This window comes from Nothobranchius furzeri, chromosome 1 (genome assembly GCF_043380555.1).
Source record: "Nothobranchius furzeri strain GRZ-AD chromosome 1, NfurGRZ-RIMD1, whole genome shotgun sequence".
Taxonomy (NCBI): Eukaryota; Metazoa; Chordata; class Actinopteri; order Cyprinodontiformes; family Nothobranchiidae; genus Nothobranchius; species Nothobranchius furzeri.
This window is the reverse complement of record NC_091741.1, coordinates 39,763,651-39,782,239: the sequence shown is the minus strand read 5'-3', so window position 1 is coordinate 39,782,239 and position 18,589 is coordinate 39,763,651. Positions and strand designations below refer to the sequence as shown.

The window sequence follows — 18,589 nt, the reverse complement described above, 5'->3', positions numbered from 1 at the left end:
CGTGTGTGTGTGTGTGTGTGTGTGTGTGTGTGTGTGTGTGTGTGTGTGTGTGTGTGTGTGTGTGTGTGTGTGTGTGTGTGTGTGTTTTCCATGTTTGCTGCTTTCCTCTCAAATAAAAGGCTCATCATCATCTCTCCACCTGCCGAGTTACTGTTGTGATTGCTCCATTGGCTTTTTTTGTTTCTGTGTTGACTCAAAAGCAAAGCAGGGCCTCTCAAAAAGATTCCACTGGTGCAGAGAGTTTCATGGTTTTAGTTTCTACGCTTTTTCGAAATAAGCTAAAATAGTCATAAAACCCGATTTTTCCAACATGCAAATCTGCCTGCTAAAAAGTAGCATTTTCTGGGGAATAATTGACCTGCGAAGAGTAAAACCAAACGTACAAATGTACTTCTGAGTGTAACAGACCCCAAAGATGTCTGCATGTATCTAATTACAGTAAATCTGATGAGCTGAGTGCTTCAGTAACGTAAAACCAGATGTTGCAAGTCACTAGAGGGCTGCATCGGGATTGGGTCCCGCCGGGTCCCGCGGGACCCAACACAAATCTTGCGGGGGCGGGCGGTGTGAACTTTGCTGTGGGCGGGAACGGTCGGCTAAAAGAAACAGTGCGGGATCGGGATGAGTATGATGGAGTCGGCAACTGATGTTGAAAAGAAGCTGAAACAAGGCATTTATGACACAAAAACAAAAGCAAGGCAAGTCAGACATTTGGAGGAGTTTCTCTGATTGTGTTAATATTTCTCATTCAGGTCTCTCTTAGAAAAGCAACCCCGATCACTGCCTGATTAAACGGCCTTGATTTCATTAACCCTTTAAGCACCACAGAGTAGCTCCTTTATGTTATTTTAAAAAATTTTATAGTTTAAGTAGCGAGGAGTTATCTGAAATCGCATGCGCCGATGCGTCACCGGCAGTGATCCTGGTGACGCATCGGCGTTAAAGGGTTAAAAACTAAATGAAAACAAAGTGCGTCAAACCTGACCAATGTGTTAAAAGACGTGCAGGATCCGATCATTTTTTTTCCCCCTCATTTACAGTCACGGAGATAACGGGGCAGTGCTCTGGTGGTAATCAAGTTACATTTTATCTCTTTCCAACAATTTTTACAAGAAAACAAAACGTCAAAAGCAGGGCTTGTGATGAACGGATAGTTCCTGTAATTGACCGTTTATTTTGACGGAGAAAGAATAGAAAGAATCACCCCGACGCACGTAGACGAACTGACTTATTCGTTACGCACATCGCAGATGTAGCTAAATCACTCAAGAAATGGTTCCCATCTGAACATCTGAGCTGGACACTGCTCAGCGCAGCTCACTGTCAGCGTGTACATAAGGTGCACAGCGAGCTGAAGATGTGGAGAGGGGCTTGGAGCGTGTCGCAGAACCAGAGCCATGCGGGAAGATTCCTCCCACTGAAGTGAGAGTTTTCCAAACCCAGTCTCTCAGAGAGACTTGTCACTTAGAAAATGTTCCCTGATTATGAAACTTTGGCTGAATAGCGCTTGTTCCTGTCTCCAATGTGGCGACGCATCCCTGAGCCGTCTGAGGAGAAGCCCAGAATCTCACATCCTCTTCAGCTCAGAAAGCGCATATGATTACGCACAAGCGTGACCCGGAACTGTTCAGGTTCACGCAGACAATCTTTACATTTAGAAATAACATACAGATATAAAATTAATTCAGTAAAATATAAAGCATTTTATTTAAATATCCATTCATTATTTTACAAGCACAGAGAGCCGCGGGTTGCCGACCCCTGGTATAGACTACAAAATGACATGTTTTCTCCAGGACCAGAGAGGACACAAACTCAATACATCTCTTTTATTGTGAGGTAATAATTTCTCCGAGTTTTGCGGTTGTGGGCAGGAGTAGACATGCACACTGCGGGTGCGGGCGGTAATGGTCAGAAATTCAGCGGGAGCGGGCAGGAGCGGGATGAAGAAAACAGTCCCGCGCAGGGCTCTACAAGTCACCGACTCAAAGCAGTTTATTAAGCTTCCTTCATGCAAACACTATCTTTGTTTGTTTTTCATCTCAGCTGCCTGTAATTATAAAGTCATTAATAATTCATCACTGTAAACAAACAAAAAACCCTCTGCTGTTTAACTTCAGAGCCCAAATGCAATGTGACATTTTATTAAACATCTATTTTTCCTTTGGGCGACTTTCAGAAATCGTTTTGATAATTCGCTCAGCGATGAAAACCTATTTGGGTCGTTTAATTTCATCCCGTCGCTGCTTTGCTCATGAGTCAGCACCACAAGTTCTGCATGTCAGTGTTTGCAGTCATTTTCTTTCTGGTTTCATTTTGGTTCTTTTGAGATGAAACACTGGAAAATAAACATTTTTTAAAGTGGAGCCAGACAGATGTAGGACGCCTCGTCCAGCCAGATGCAGAACTTGGTTTCATGCTTTCAGTGAGGATTTGAGACGAGAGGAAGGATTAAAGCTGTGAAGCTCAAGAGGAAGCTCTCCCTCTGCCATCTTGCCCTCTTTCGCTTACGCTCCTCCTCCTGCATACTGCTTCTCCTCCCTCCGCCACATCTCCTTCTCCCTCCCTGAAATCTGAATGTTAACGGATGTGTATCTCTCTCCCTGAACTTCACCTATGACTTCCCAGGTGCCAGGCACAGTAAACAAGCACCCCTCAGTTTATCCTGAAACGCGCCAGGCGACGCCACTCACTTTCGCCGTGTTGCACGGACACGTCCCTGTCGTGCAGGTAGTGACGTTTATGACCTGTAACCACTAACCTCTGGCCTTGCCCTCACCTTTGTACTAAAATGAGGATAATGATGACGAATGCTGTGGTTCATCGTGATAATGATGGTGCCAGATGTCCTTTTCTTTCTCCTTCCTTGCTCCTGGTTGTGCAGTGATTATTAAGAAGACTTAGCTGACTGTTGAAACACGTGATCCCACTCTCTGTTACTTTATGATCTGCTGCAGGAAACTCCCAGAGCTGAGCTAAACACAGCAGCTCAGACATCTTGATACACAGCCTCGGGGATGCCAAGTGTCTCTTCATTCTCAATAAATTATAAGTTAGGTTGCATTTTCAGCACAGTTGCCTCTGGAATTAGTATTAATATTCATCCACACAATCAGAATTTTGGCAACAGGAAAAGAAATTCTTCCTCCTCGGCTCAACATCCGAAACAGCAGTATAGCTAGGCGTGTGTTTAGCAGCCAGAAATCTCCATACGAGATCTCCAGACGTCTGTTATTCTTGCAAAGCCTAAATGTAACACCCCATCTTCTCCTTGCTTGTTTTCCTCCTCTGTATTTTCCCATCTTGTTTGTCTCTCCCTCCATCACTGCCACAGCTGTTGCTGGATAATAGAGCCAATGTGGAGGGCGCCCTGCAGGATGGGGCGGAGAACTACACGGAAACGCCACTTCAGCTCGCCGCCGCAGCAGGTATAAGCACATACGAGACTCAGAACTGGGAGGATCTTATTCAAAATGCATGCATTATTATTCCTGATGGTTTACTGTGAGCGCACCAGAGGGCAATCTCACTCTACTTTAATCATCTGATTAATTCATCACCTTTAGTTAATCCCTTTGATTCAATAAAGCTTGTCACAACTGTATGGGGAAAACAGCAGTGTATCAGATATTAATGAAAAGATATAATTATATCATCTCTATCATTAAATGCAGTTTTACGCCCAACTGACGAGTTTCCCAAGTTAAAATAATGTGAAGAAAAACAAAGAATGACCCTAATTAAATCAAATCATCTCGATCCCCTTTAAAAAAAAATAACATTTCAATGATCTTACTGCTGAACGACCCAAACGAGCAGAATAGACAAGCATTTGGAAATGTCTGGTAAAGTCACCGTTTGTGTCCAGAAATGTCATCAAATAGAAAAACAAATCCATCCATCCATCCATTTTCATCCGCTTATCCAGAGCTGGGTCACGGGGGCAGTAGCCTAAGTCGAGAGGCCCAGACTTCCCTCTCCCTAGCCACTTGGGCCAGCTCCTCCGGGGGAATCCCAAGGCATTCCCTGGCCAGGTGAGAGACATAGTCCCTCCACCGTGTCCTGGGTCTACCTTTAGGTCTCCTCCCGGTTGGACATGCCTGGAAAACCTCACCAGGGAGGCGTCCAGGAGGCATCCTGATCAGATGCCTGAGCCACCTCAACTGGCTCCTCTCGATGTAGAGGAGCAGCGGGTCTACTACGAGCCCCTCCCAAATGACCGAGCTTCTCACCCTATCTCTAAGGGAGAGCCCAGCCACTCTTCGGAGAAAATTCATTTCGGCCGCTTGCATCCACGATCTCAGCTATGCTAAATAGTAGCTAAATTAAAATAGTCAAAAGTCTTAGAAAATCATTAACAACCCCCAAATTCCACTACCTCCGCTCCGACACGAACGCCGGAGCAAAATCGGTCCCGTTGTAGTCAATCAGAGCAATTCCACTACTGCGGCCGTGCTCCGGCAGTGCGGCGCCGTGCGTCGCCCTCTGTTCCGGCGTCCGGCAAAAATAGAATCGATCCTATTTTTGCCGGACGCCGGAGCACCTCCGCAGTCAATGGACAGAAACCACAACCGTCCAACAGGAAAAGGAGCAAGCACAACTTCCGTTTTTCACAATAAATCGATAAACAAAAGGCGTTTTTTGTTTCATATGCGCAGGTTTAACAACTGTTAACAACTATCAATGGCGGCTGAACTTTAAATGTACAAAAGTAAGCCATAAATACAGTTTCCACTATCAAAGTAGTCACACTTTGTTGATCCAAACACTGCTGATCTCTCAACACAAATGATGGGCAGATTAAACAGTTCATGCCGATGCTTCTCCCACACAACGGGTGTTTGGATCTAACTTCCGCGTTTATTGCTCGGACTGTATCGCAAGATCTCGAAAATCCCGCGCATGCTTGTTTGCCCCCCTCAGGTCTCCGCACCGGAGCGGAGCCGTTGTAGAGCGGGTACCAGTAAAAAATGAGTTCGGAAGCGAGCGGCTGCGGAAGGCGGGGGCGGACCGGAGCGGAGGTAGTGGAATTTGGGGGTAACAGTTTTTCCTTTATTCAAAATTTGTGCTGTTTTATTGAAACTGTTAGGCTGTAACTTGTTCCACTTTTGTATATACTCATCTTTTACCTAAATTAAAAATCTTCACTCGATTACGATTGAATTAATCTTGTTTCCGAGCTGAAATGCAATCGTGTTCCATTAACCTTCGGGAAAGCCTCGTTGCCATGGTAACAAGAGGTTAAAACTCACCACCCACAGAAAACGAGTTACATTAAACACCCAACTAATTAAATAATAAATAATGTAGGTGACATAAAGACCATAAAGACCAAAGCTAATTTTGCTAATGGAGCTTTTTTAAGTAAACAAATCATTTGTTGGGAGTTTCAGACTCCAGATGAGCATTGGACTCATTTAATTGTTGTTTAATAAATAATTTTTCTAATACCGTATTGATCCGATTATAAGATGACTTCCCTTTCCAAGACTAATCTTCAGGAAAACAACAAAAAATAAATCACTTTTTTAAATAAACTATTTTTATTGAAAATTTGTGAAAAAATACTGAGCAAAAATACAGTTTTAATGCAAACTATCAGAACTTTGCTGACATTTGAAATCAAAAGTCAAATGAGGCTTTTATTCGCAGATGTCCTCTGCCTCGCTGAACTCACTCTCATGCTGCTGCGGTCCCGGTGTACCATCAGATCGCTACACCAGTCATTAACGTCAGCCTCACTGCCATCCAAGGCATCCATGAATGCAATGTTTGACGCCTCTGCTGAATTGAACACCGTCATCTTAAAATTTGCATAACTCTGCCTTTGTAGCTTGTTAACTTGCCCAACCTTCAGTCCACTCTTCTCCGGACCGCTCATCTCCATTTTTTTTTCTCTTGTTGAAAACATACAGCCTGGCGCCCTCTGCTATTAAGGGCATGTAATGACCCCAGACAAATAGCATGGGTGAATGCATAGTGTCAGGCTGATCAGACTGGATGAAGGAGACGAACAAGGTGAGACGTTTAATAGTTTTATTAGTTCTCTGGTCGTATCTCCGTGAGGAAGAAACGATGACTGAGATGAGAAGCCGGTCACGGCGTCTTCCATATATAGCCTTGCTTGGCTGTGACGTGGAGGGAATCCCCGCGAGGAGCACGCTGGGAGCTCCCCACGAGGAGCATGTCGGGAGTTGTGGTCCGAAGGTCAGCCGGGAGATACCTGAGTCCTGACAGGACCCCCCGGTCCAGGGACGGCTCCAGAAGTCCCAGCGCGACCCCGGCGGACCCAGAAGTCAGAGATCAGTGAAGGGTCCAGGATGGACCGAGCCGGCTCCCAGGAGCGTTCCTCGGGGCCATAGTCCTTCCAGTCCACCAGGTACTGCCAGCCCCGACCCCTGCGGCGAGCGTCCAGGATGCGCCGGACGGTGTAGATAGGATCACCGTCGAGGAAGCGGGCAGGAGGCGGCGCCGGAGCCGGAGGCGGGAGAAGGGAGGACTCCACGTAGGGCTTGAGCCGGGAGGTATGGAAGGTGGGATGGATGCGGAGAGTAGCCGGCAGCCGCAACCGGTACGTGACCGGGTTGATGACCCTTTGGATGGGGTATGGGCCGAGGAACCGAGGGGCGAGTTTCTTGGACCCAGCACAGACCCGAAGGTCAGCCGTGGACACCCAGACCTTGTCCCCAGGAGCATAGGAGGGACCAGGACGGTGTCGACGGAGATGCTGGTGAGCATAGCTGGTGTTAGCTCTGGTTATGGAGGCTCGTGCTTTGATCCAGGCGTTCTTGCAGCGTCTCACCATGGCTTCCGCTGCCGGAACGGCGACCTCGGGTTCTTGGTGGGCAAAGACCGGGGGCTGGAAGCCATAGCAGACCTCGAAAGGGGACAGCCGAGTGGCAGATGAGGTGTGAAGATTGTGGGACAGCTCCGCCCAGAGGAGGTATTTAGGCCACTGCGAGGGTTGAGCCGAGACAAAACAACGAAGGTACCGACCCAGCTGTTGGTTAGCCCGCTCCGTCTGGCCATTGGTCTGCGGGTGGTAGCCTGAAGATAGACTGACCGATGCTCCCATCAGCCGACAGAAAGCTTTCCAAAACCGGGCCGTGAACTGGGGCCCCCGATCCGAGACCACGTCGACTGGGAACCCGTGGAGGCGCACCACGTTCTCCAGGAACAGTTCCGCTGTGCGTTGGGCTGAGGGGAGACCCGGAAGGGCGATGAAATGGACAGACTTGGAAAAGCGGTCCGTAACCGTCATGACAGTGTTGAGGTTATTGACCGGCGGGAGACCCGTGACGAAGTCCAGCCCCACGTGGGACCAGGGGCGGCTGGGCACCGGAAGAGGTCGGAGGGCACCAGCCGAGGCCTGGTTGGGGTTCTTGGAGCGGGCACAGACATCACAGGTGCTGGTGTATTCTTTCACATCCCTCGCCATGCCTGGCCACCAGAGGGCTCGCTGGAGGAATTTAAGAGTTCTGGAGAAACCAGCGTGGCCAGACAGGCGTGATGAGTGGGCCCAGGACAACGCCTCGCTGCGACAGGCCGTGGGGACATAGAGGCGACCCGCGGGGGTCTCTGGAGGCGCGGGGTCGTCCCGGAGGGCGTTCTGGATAGCTTCCTCCAACGGCCACCTCAGTTGGCCCAGGAAACGGTGTTCCGGGAGGATTGGCGCTGGCTCGGACGAGGGCGTGGAGTGGGTGAATTGACGGGAGAGGGCGTCCGCCTTCTGGTTCGTGGCTCCCGGGCGGTAGGCGAGATGGAAGTCGTAGGGTTCAAAGAAGAGGGCCCAGCGAGCCTGGCGAGGATTAAGCTGCTTGGCAGATTTAATGTGGGTCAGGTTCTGATGGTCAGTCCAGATCGTGAAAGGCCGAGTGGTGCCCAGAAGCCACTGCCTCCATTCCTCCAATGCCCATTTTATGGCCAGTAACTCACGGTCGCCCACACCGTACTTCTGCTGGGTGGTGGAAAACTTCCTGGAGAAGTAGGCGCAGGGATGGAGCCTGTCGTCGAGCCCGCCTTGAGACAGAATGGCGCCGGCGCCGACGTCAGAGGCGTCGACCTCGACCACAAAGGGAACTGCAGGATCTGGATGGCGGAGGATCGGGGCTGAGGTAAAGCGGGTGACCAGGTGGCGGAAGGCCCGAATGGCGTCTGGAGTTAGACGAAACAGCTGGCCAGGGGAGCCTGGTCGAGTGAGAGAGGTGAGAGGGGCTACGAGGGTGCTATAGTTCTTTATGAAACGGCGGTAAAAGTTGCAGAAACCCAGAAAACTCTGCAGTTGTTTCAGGCTGGTTGGCAAGGGCCAGTCCTTCACCGCCTGGATTTTCTGAGGGTCCATGGTTATGCCTTCATCCGAGATCATATAGCCCAGGAAGGATATGGACTGCTGATGGAAGGAGCATTTCTCGGGTTTACAGTACAGGTTGTGGTCCAGGAGCCGGGTCAGGACGGCGCGAACATGATGGATGTGTTCGGCCTCGGATTTGGAGTAGATCAGTATATCGTCCAGATAGGCGAACACCCACCGTCCCAGCATGTCGCGGAGGACATCATTAATGAGACGTTGGAAGACAGCAGGGCTATTGCATAGTCCGAAGGGCATAACCAGATACTCCCAGTGGCCGGTGGGTGTTATGAACGCGGTCTTCCACTCATCCCCGGCCTTTATACGGACCAGATTGTAGGCGCTCCGGAGATCCAGTTTCGTAAAGATCCGTGCCTGGGAGATGGCATCCAGAGCGGTAGTGAGGAGCGGCAGAGGATGGCGGTCCTTGACCGTGATCTTGTTCAGACCCCGATAGTCTATGCAGGGGCGAAGATCGCCTTCCTTTTTCTTCACGAAGAAGAAGCCAGCGGCACCCGGAGAGGAGGAGGGTCGGATGAACCCCTGCTGGAGGGCTTGGGCGATGTATTCTTCCATCGCTTTGGTCTCGGGAGGCGCGAGAGAGAAAAGGCGCCCGCGGGGAGGACTGGTTCCGGGTAGCAGCTTGATCTCCATATCATATGGCCGGTGAGGTGGCAGGGAGGTGGCGCGCCGCTTGTCGAACACCGCGGCCAGGTCCCGATAGGGCAGCGGCAGGTGGGGCGGTGTGGAGCCGGGGCCCCCGTCCGGAAGACCCGCCGAGGATGGAGGAGGAACGAGGTGGGTCTGGCACGAGGTCCCCCAGCCCAGCAGGCAGTTCTGGGACCAGGAAATATGAGGGTCGTGGAGACGGAGCCAGGGGAACCCCAGGATTAGAGGAGAAGAGGGAGCAGAAATGACCAGGAAATGGAGGGTCTCCTGGTGGCCTTGGGTGATCATACGGAGTGACTGGGTTCGGTCTCGGACTGGGTAGGGTTGGAGAGGCCTACCGTCCACCGAGGTCACTGGTATAACTCTCTCCAGGGGTTGTAGGGGGATCCGTAGGCGTTTTGCCAGATCTTGGTCCATGAAATTGTCCGCGGCCCCCGAGTCCACCAATGCGTTTACGTGGAGTGAGGCCTCACCATGGAGGAGGGTGACAGGAATAAGGAGACGGTTAGTAGCGACAGGGGTAGAAGAAGACCCAGACTGAGCAACCCCAATACTCAGTGGGGCCCCCCGTTTCCCGATCGTAGCGGGCAGTCCAGGCGTCGGTGGTCGGGAGAGCCACAGTAGGCACAGAGGCCCTCGCGCCACCGTCGTTGTCTCTCCTCGGGAGGAAGGTAGCCGAGCTGCATGGGCTCCTCCGCCAGCATGGGTACAGGAGCTGGCGTGGGTGAACGAGGGCGAGGCACCGGCGTCCTGGGTGGACGTGTGGATAACTTGGGTCGAACAAGAACCCGCTGGTCGATGCGCAGCGCCAGATCAACCACCTCATCCAGGGTCTGAGGCAGCTCCCTTCCCGCCAACTCATCACGGATGTAGGGTGCCAGCCCCTCCAGGAAGGCGGCCCGCAGAGCGGAGTCATTCCACTGCAGCTTGGCGGAGATGGTGCGAAACTCCGACGCATAAGCGCACACCGAGCGCTCTCGCTGGCGGAGTTTGAGAAGGCGTGTCTCTGCTCCCACTTCGCTGCTGGGGGGAACAAAGGTCTTCCGGAGAGCGGACACAAACGCAGCATAGTCGTTGCAGGCAGGGGATTTGGAATTGTAAAGCGCAGCAGCCCACTCCGCGGCGCGTCCGGAGAGCAGGGAGGTGAGATGCGCCACTCGGGAGCGCGCAGATGGGTAGCGTCCAGGTTGACACTCGAACTGCATGTCCAGCGTGGCGAGCAGACCATCGGGGCTCCCCGTCTCTCCGTTCCACCTCTCCGGCAGGCTGAAGTGGGGCTCCTCCCTAGGAGCAGAGCGGGTTGGCTGCTGGAGTGCAGCGATCTGTTGCTGCTGATCGTTTGCCTGTTGTTGGAGAGCCGTGGATAGACGCAGGGTGTGGTCGGACAAGGAGTTCACCTTGGTGTTGAGCTGATCTACCATGGAACGCAGCTGCACGTTCTCGTGGCGGAGACGATCGATCTCCGTCGAATCTATTCGGATCTCAGTCATCCTGTCAGGCTGATCAGACTGGATGAAGGAGACGAACAAGGTGAGACGTTTAATAGTTTTATTAGTTCTCTGGTCGTATCTCCGTGAGGAAGAAACGATGACTGAGATGAGAAGCCGGTCACGGCGTCTTCCATATATAGCCTTGCTTGGCTGTGACGTGGAGGGAATCCCCGCGAGGAGCACGCTGGGAGCTCCCCACGAGGAGCATGTCGGGAGTTGTGGTCCGAAGGTCAGCCGGGAGATACCTGAGTCCTGACACATAGACCCTGATTATAAGACGACCCCACATCTTTAAATTATTTTCAATGGAAAAACCTTGTCCTATATTCTGGCCAATTCGTTACTATCTGGTGCACGCTTTAAAAAAAACCTGCGTGAGAAAATCTGCAAAGCTTTGATGTAAAATTCAAATAAGAAATCTAAGGAACATTTAAGAAAATATCAATGGAGATTACAGAAATGGGGTTAAAAGTGCCCAACACATTATTAAAATGTCTTCCTAGAAGAAATCTTGACTGAACACCTAAACATTGAAATAAACAATTAAACTGATGATAAAAGTAATAATTTCCACAAACACAATGTGGAGTGAACTATTGGGACTGAAGCCCTGTGTAGCCATAAGAAAACCATTAATTAGTCATACTAACAGGAGAAAAAAGCTTGTTTGCAAGGGAGCATCAATACTGGAGCCTGGAGCAAAGGAAGAAGGTCATGTGATCTGATGAGTCTAGATGGACCCTGTTCCAGAGTGATGGAGGCATCAGAGTAAGAAGAGAGGCAGATGAAGCGATGCACCCATCATGCCTACTGTACAAGTCTGTGGGGGCAGGACTATGATCTGGGCTTGCTGCAGTTGGTCAGGTCTAGGTTCAGCAACAGGATGCACAAAAAGAATGAGCACAGATGACTAATATACTACATAACCAGGTTTTACCCTCAGTGGATTTGTTCTTCCTGATATAGGTACCAGATTTAATTGGGCCCTACACCTGCCGGTGACATCACACTATATGATTAGCTGGACATTGATGTAGAAGATTTTGGTTGGTCTGGACAAATTGCAGAATTAATGTTGGCAAATAATATGCTCCGCTAGCCAGATCTGCGCGGGGTTGGAGACAAGAATCATTCTCACACTTGGAATGCAACTACAGAGTCCAGGCCTTAACCCCATTGACAATCGCTTGGATGTGCTGGAGAAGGCTCTCTGTAGTAGTCGGACTCTACCATCTTCAATACAAGATCATGGTGAAAAATTAATGCAACACTGACTGGAAATAACAGATGCTAATGAATGAAAGCCATGGCAAATATTTTTCCATAATCAAAGCTAAAGGAGGTCCAATTAAATATTAGACCATTTTTGGGCTAGGCATTGTATCTTATTGACTTATTCTTAATGCTGCTTGGTATTATCACAAAATGTGCAACATGTGTGTGCTTATTTGTTTTGCTCCTTTATACTCCTTAGGTAACTTTGAGTTGGTGAGCTTGCTTTTGGAAAGAGGAGCCGACCCCATGATTGGGACATTGTGTCGAAATGGCATCTCCTCCGCCCCGATGGGAGACATGAACTCCTTCAGCCTGGCAGCATCACACGGACACAGGTGATACAAGCAATCACACACAGGCTCCCGTCTCTGTAAATCCATCCATTACCACACTATTGATCCATTTACAAGCCCTGCTTTCTGCTCCATCTGCCCCCTCACTAAATCCTGCAGCACATGAGACGTCTCAGTTTCTCTACCGGAGAGCGGGGCGGTGATGAGCTCCACAGTCTGCTGGTCTGCACTCCAATGCAGCTAAATAAGATAATGCTCATTAACATTCAGGGCGGTGGGGAAATGGAGTGGATCGAGTAGCGACAGGAGCACAATGAAGCATTATTAAGACAATCAATTATAGAGTGGTGATCATGCTGCAATGTGTTGTGAGCAGGTTTTAACTGAATTAGAGACAGATGAGATGCAGGTTAGGAACCTTAGACAGCTTTTTTTAAGTGTTTCTCTTTCACCCACGTTAGATGAACCAACCACTGATCTGATAAAGTTGAACAGTTTTAGGCATCCAATTATTTTCTCCTAGCATTATATTTTCAAACTTTCTAGTCATATAGCAATCAAAAAGTGGCCAAAAGTAGCAAACTGACCAAGCTCAGACTAATTATTGGTGTGGGTTTGATCTTAGTAACTGAATGTTCCGAGGACTGGAGTTGAAAGTCCCGCTTGCTTATCATCACAATGTTTTTATTAACAAAAAAGTTTTATTTATCATTGTTTGTTTGTTTTTTTAGTTTGGAAAAAGTTTCATTTATTTACATGGAGGAGGGCAGGGCTTTGAACTCCTACTGTTTTGTGTCAGTATAGGTGAAACTGTCAGGTTTGGTGGCAGAGCTGAAGCGTGGCTGAGGAGGTCTGTTGCCCAGACGCGGAGTGGTGGAGATAAACAGCGTGGTTTAGATCCTTAAGGTTAGGTTTGAGGGCTGGTAAGCCTGGGAAATCGATACAAAGTAGGGTAGGAACGATGACAGAGTAATGAATGAATGCCGGCACTTCCGTTTATAGTGCCGGCGTGATGACGTCCGCGGCCACGTAGGTGGCGGGAATGATGGGAAGTGGTGGCGAGAATGCCGGGAAATGAAGTCAGCTGGAGGAGTTCGTGACAGGACCCCCCCCCCCCCCCCCCCCCCCCCCCGACGGACGGCTCCCGAAGTCCCAGGACGGCGGGCCCAGAAGTCAGATAGCAGGGTAGGGTCGACAAACGAGCTCGTGGGCTCCCAAGAGCGCTCCTCCGGGCCGTATCCCTCCCAGTCCACCAGGTACAGCCAACCACATCCCCGGGGGCGAGCGTCCAGAACCTTGCAGACCTTGTAGATGTGATCCTCCTCCACACAGCGGGGCGGAGGCAGCCGGGTCATCGGAGGGTGGAGAGGAGACCACCGGCTTCAGCTTGGAGATGTGAAAGACCGGGTGGATCCGGAGAGCAGCCGGGAGGCGCAGACGGTAAGTGACTGGATTGATGACCCTGAGGACAAGGAACGGACCTAGGAAGCGAGGAGTGAGCTTCCTGGAGCCAGCCTGCATTCTCAGGTTGGCGGAGGAGAGCTACACCTGGTCGCCAGACCGGAAGATGGGGCCAGGCCGGTGGCGGCAGCGATGTTGACGGGCATACTCCATGTTGGTCCGGGTGATGGCCGCACGGGCTCGGATCCAGGTGAGCCGACAGCGGCGGACCAGCGTCTGGGCAGCAGGGACCTCCACCTCAGGCACCTGATGGTCGAACAGAGGGGGCTGGTACCCATAACAGGTCTCGAAGGGAGACAGACTCGTGGCAGAGGAGGTCTGGAGGTTGTGGGACAGTTCCGCCCACAGGAGGAAGCGGGGCCAGGTGGTCGGCTGGGACGAAGCGAAGCAGCGCAAGTAGCGTCCAAGCTGCTGGTTAGCTCTCTCTGTCTGACCGTTCATCTGCGGATGGTAACCAGAGGACAGGCTGGTGGAAGCGCCGACCAGGCGACAGAATGCTTTCCAGAAGCATGAGACGAACAGGGATCCTCGGTCGGAAACCACGTCCTGAGGGAAACCATGGAGCCGCACCACCTGTTCGAGGAGCAGTTCGGCCGTTCTCTTGTCAGTGGGGAGGCCAGCCAGGGCCACTAAGTGCACGGCCTTGGAGAAACGGTCCATGATAGTCAATATGGTGTCCAGGTGGTCGACGGCCGGCAGTCCAGAGACAAAGTCCAGCCCGATGTGTGACCACGGCCGCTTGGGCACAGGGAGAGGCTGTAAATCTCCAGCGCCAGGTCGGTTAGAGGACTTGGATCGAGCACACACATCACATGCAGCCGTGAACTCACGGACATCCTTCCTCATGGACGGCCACCAGAGAGCCCGACGGAGGAACTGGAGGGTACCGGCTTGTCCTTGATGTCCCACGAGCCGTGAACAATGCCCCCACATGAGTGCCTCTTGTCGGCAGGAGACCGGAACGTAGAGACGGTTCGGTGGAGTCTCTGGGGGTGCCAGATCGCCAGGAAGTGTGGCCCGTATGGATTGCTCCAATGGCCATTGGAGGGAGGCCAGGAAGCGTTGGGTCGGCAGAATGGTCAGAGGCTTCGGGGGGGGGGGTTGAATCTGGAGCGAAACGCCGAGAGACAGCGTCCGCATTGAGGTTCTTGGAGCCGGGCCGGTAGGCGACATGAAAGTTGTACGGCTCGAAAAAGAGGGCCCACCGAGCCTGACGAGGGTTGAGTTGGCGGGCAGTCTGTAGATGGATGAGGTTCTGGTGGTCGATCCAGATCAGAAAAGGGTCGGTGGTCCCCAAGAGCCACTGCCGCCATTCCTCCAGAGCCCATTTTATTGCCAGCAGTTCTCTGTCGCCGACCCCATAGTTCTGCTGTGTGGGGGAGAACTTCCGGGAGAAGTAGGCGCATGGGTGGAGCTTAGAATCCGGACCCCGTTGCGAGAGGACGGCCCCCGCTCCCACATCAGAGGCGTCCACCTCCACGACGAAGGGCCGGGTTTGGTACCGGGTGGAAGAGGATGGGTTCCTTAATAAAATGCCCGACCAGCTCATGGAAAGTACGGACAGCCTCTGGAGTAAGGCGGAAAGGGCGAGGCTGGTTAGTGGTTTTAGTGAGTGAGGTCTGAGGCGCTGCGAGGGAGCTGAAGTTGCGTATGAACCTCCGGTAAAAGTTCGAGAAACCCAGGAAGCTCTGCAACTGCTTCAGGGTCGTGGGTAGAGGCCACTGAGCTACTGCCTGAACCTTCTGAGGGTCCATCTTCAGGCCCCAGGAGGAGATGGTAAAACCCAGGAAGGAGGTGGACTCCTGGTGAAACGCCCACTTCTCCAGTTTGCAGTACAGCTCATGATCCAGAAGGCGGGACAGAACAGCCCGAACATGCCGGATGTGCTCTTCGGCCGTGCGGGAGTAGATGACGATGTCATCTAGATATACAAAGACCCAGCGACCCAACATGTCTCTTAGCACATCTGTGATGAACCGCTGGAAGACGGCGGGGCTGTTGCAGAGGCCAAAAGGCATCACTAAATATTCATAGTGGCCAGTGGGCATGATAAACGCGGTTTTCCACTCCTCCCCCTCCTTGATACCGATCAGGTTGTAAGCGCTGCGCAGGTCCAGTTTGGTGAATACGGCAGCTTGGGTGATGGCGTCCAGGGCGGTGCCCATGAGAGGAAGAGGGTGACGGTCCCAGATCGTTATTTTATTTAACCCTCGATAGTCAATGCAGGGCCGGAGATCTCCCTCCTTCTTCTTTACAAAGAAAAACCCTGCGGCACCGGGGGATGTAGAGGGACAGATGACCACCTTCTGGAGGGCATCCGTTATGTAATGGTCCATAGCCCGGGTCTCCGCTGGAGAGAGAGAGTACAGGCAACCCCGAGGGGGGTTGGTGCCGGGCTGGAGCCTGATCTCCAGGTCATAGGGTCAATGAGGAGGCAGCCTGGTAGTGGGTTCTTTAGCAAAGACCTGAGCGAGGTCATGGTATTAGGAGGAAAGAGCTTTAGGTCTACGTCCTTGGGTGGAGTTACTCCAGTCTGCGGTGTGGGGGAGCCATGGTGGTTCTGGCAACCCGCGCCCCAGGCCAGGACCTTGCTGGTGGACCAGGAGATGTGAGGCTCATGAGGGCAGACTCAGGATGAGTGGCGTAGCCGGAGCCTGGATGACCAGGAAGTGGAGGGTCTCTAGGTGTTGGTCAATAGCCATGTGGAGACCCTGGGTTCGGTGGGTGAGATGGTACGGCATGATTGGCCGGCCGTCCACGGAGGTCACAGGGATGGGTCGGTCGAGGGTAGTGAGGGGTATTTTGAGCTGAGTAACCAGTCCTTGATCGATAAAACACTCCGCAGCCCCAGTGTCTAAAAGAGCCTCCAGTCTGGTCGGACCTTGGTCCAGGTGGAGGGAGACCGGAAGAGTGGTGCGGTGTGGAGCAGGAAAAGTGGAGACTCTGGGCAGGACAGCCCCTACTCCGACCCGGAAGGACCGTTTCCCGGTCTTCTTGGGCACGTGCCACGGTGGTGACCCAAATCCCCACAGTACGCGCATCGTCCCTCCTGATAGCGCTGTAACCGTTCCTCAGGGGGGAGATGTCCGAGGTGCATCGGCTCCTCCGTCCGGTGGTGAGCCGGACGACGGGGCGACGTTCTGGTGTGGATGGGAGCTGACGTGGTGCTCGGCCTGTTCAGGATGCAGCGGTCCAGCTGGAGAGCCAGATCCACTGCCAGGTCCAGGGAGGGTGGGGCCTCGTGTCCGATCATACCCTCCCGGATTCTAGGTGACAACCCCTCCAGATAAACGGCCTTTAAGGCGGCGTCATCGCACCTCAACCGAGCGGCTGTCGTCCGGAAGCGAGAGGTGTACTGAGCTCCCGTCTGGGAGCCCTGGCGAAGCTGAAGCAGCCGAGTCTCGTCCGAGACCTCGCTGCTGGGGTGAACAAATGCCTTTTTCATCTTCTTCACAAAAGTCTCATAGTCATTGCAGGCAGGCAGATTTCTGATTATAAAGAGCCGCCGCCCATTCACCGGCTCGACCTGTCAGCAGTGAGGTCAGCAGGGCGACACGAGTGCAGGAAGTGGGGTAGCGTGCCAGCTGGCACTCAAAAGTCATTGCCAGGGTCGCAGCATGCCCTCCGGGGACCCCCTGGTTCCGTCCCACTTATCTGGAAGGCTGAGGCGTGGCTCCATCGGCTCAGAGACGCCGAAGTCCGTCGTTGCAGGGCAGTAATAAGCTGGAGAACTAGCTCAGTGAGTGACTCGATCTTTGTGGCTTGGCGATCAGCTACGGCACGGAGCTGGTTCATTTCTGCCGTAAGCTGATCCATAGCTGCGCGCAGTTGAACCACTTCAACACGCAGACGAGTGAACTCCGCTGGGTCAACTTGTGACTGTCATCCTGTCAGGTTTGGTGGCAGAGCTGAAGCATGGCTGAGAAGGTCTGTTGCCCAGACGCGGAGTGGTGGAGATAAACAGCGTGGTTTAGATCCTTAAGGTTAGGTTTGAGGGCTGGTAAGCCTGAGAACTCGATACAAAGTCGGGTAGGAACGATGACAGAGTAATGAATGAATGCCGGCACTTCCGTTTATAGTGCTGGCGTGATGACGTCCGCGGCCACGTAGGTGGCGGGAATGATGGGAAGTGGTGGCGAGAATGCCGGGAAATGGAGTCAGCTGGAGGAGTTCGTGACAGAAACCTCCTCGACCTGGAAGGAACTCAAGTGGGGTGTGCCATAGGGCTCTGTACTGGGTCCGCTTCTTTTTGCCATCTACTTACTACCGTTGGGGAATCTTCTTCGGCGGTTCGGCATGCATTTTCATTTTTATGCTGATGACTGTCAGATCTACCTCCCCCTTCAGCGGGGAGTCGATGGGTCAATATCAAAGCTTGTAGATGCCTTAGAGGATGTGCACTCCTGGATGGCTACAAACTTTTTACATCTGAATGACGCTAAGACTGAAGTAATTGTACTTAGCCCTGGCATGTCTACACGTCCATGTGATGCTGTGAATCTGGGCCCTTTAGCATCCAACATGAAGACCACCATCAGAAATTTGGGAGTGCAACTGGACTCAGCCCTTAAATTCGACACGCAAATCAACCAGGTTGTGCGATCGTGTTTTTTTTAACTTATGCCGACTAGCCAGAATTAGGCCCCTGCTGTTCAAAGTACATCTACAGACTGTCCCACATGCTTTTGTTCTTTCAAGGCTCGACTACTGCAATGCACTGTATGCCGGTCTTAGTCGGGGTGTGGTAGCACGCTTGCAGTTAGTTCAAAACTCAGCCGCTAGGTTCGTGACAGGCACTAGGCGCAGGGAACATATCACCCTGTTGGCATCCCTTCATTGGCTGCCTGTACAATACAGGGCAAAATTCAAGGTCTTGGTGCTGGCATACAGGGCCTTACACGGAACTGCTCCAGCATATCTAGGCATCCTTTTGCATAGGAATGCCCCCTCGCGGGCCCTTCGCTCAGCCGGCAGGGAGCTGTTCATCGTTCCACGCACTAAGTGCAGGTCACCGGGGGACCGTCCATTCTCTGTGTTGGCACCTGCACTTTGGA

The 18,589-nt window shown here is 52.2% G+C and overlaps 1 protein-coding gene across 3 annotated transcripts in view; it reads left to right on the top strand.

The window, feature by feature from the left end:
- The window catches only part of btbd11a (BTB (POZ) domain containing 11a), a 305,711-nt gene that overhangs the window by 263,592 nt on the left and 23,530 nt on the right, over positions 1-18,589 (top strand). For 2 of the 3 annotated variants that reach the window (XM_015961280.3, XM_070547202.1), the window contains exons 7-9: positions 2,629-2,730; positions 3,335-3,428; positions 11,981-12,116. In XM_015961280.3, coding sequence (XP_015816766.3) covers positions 2,629-2,730; positions 3,335-3,428; positions 11,981-12,116 — 332 coding nt within the window. The remainder of the gene's footprint in view (positions 1-2,628; positions 2,731-3,334; positions 3,429-11,980; positions 12,117-18,589) is intronic. The other variant, XM_015961288.3, reaches the window with a different exon arrangement.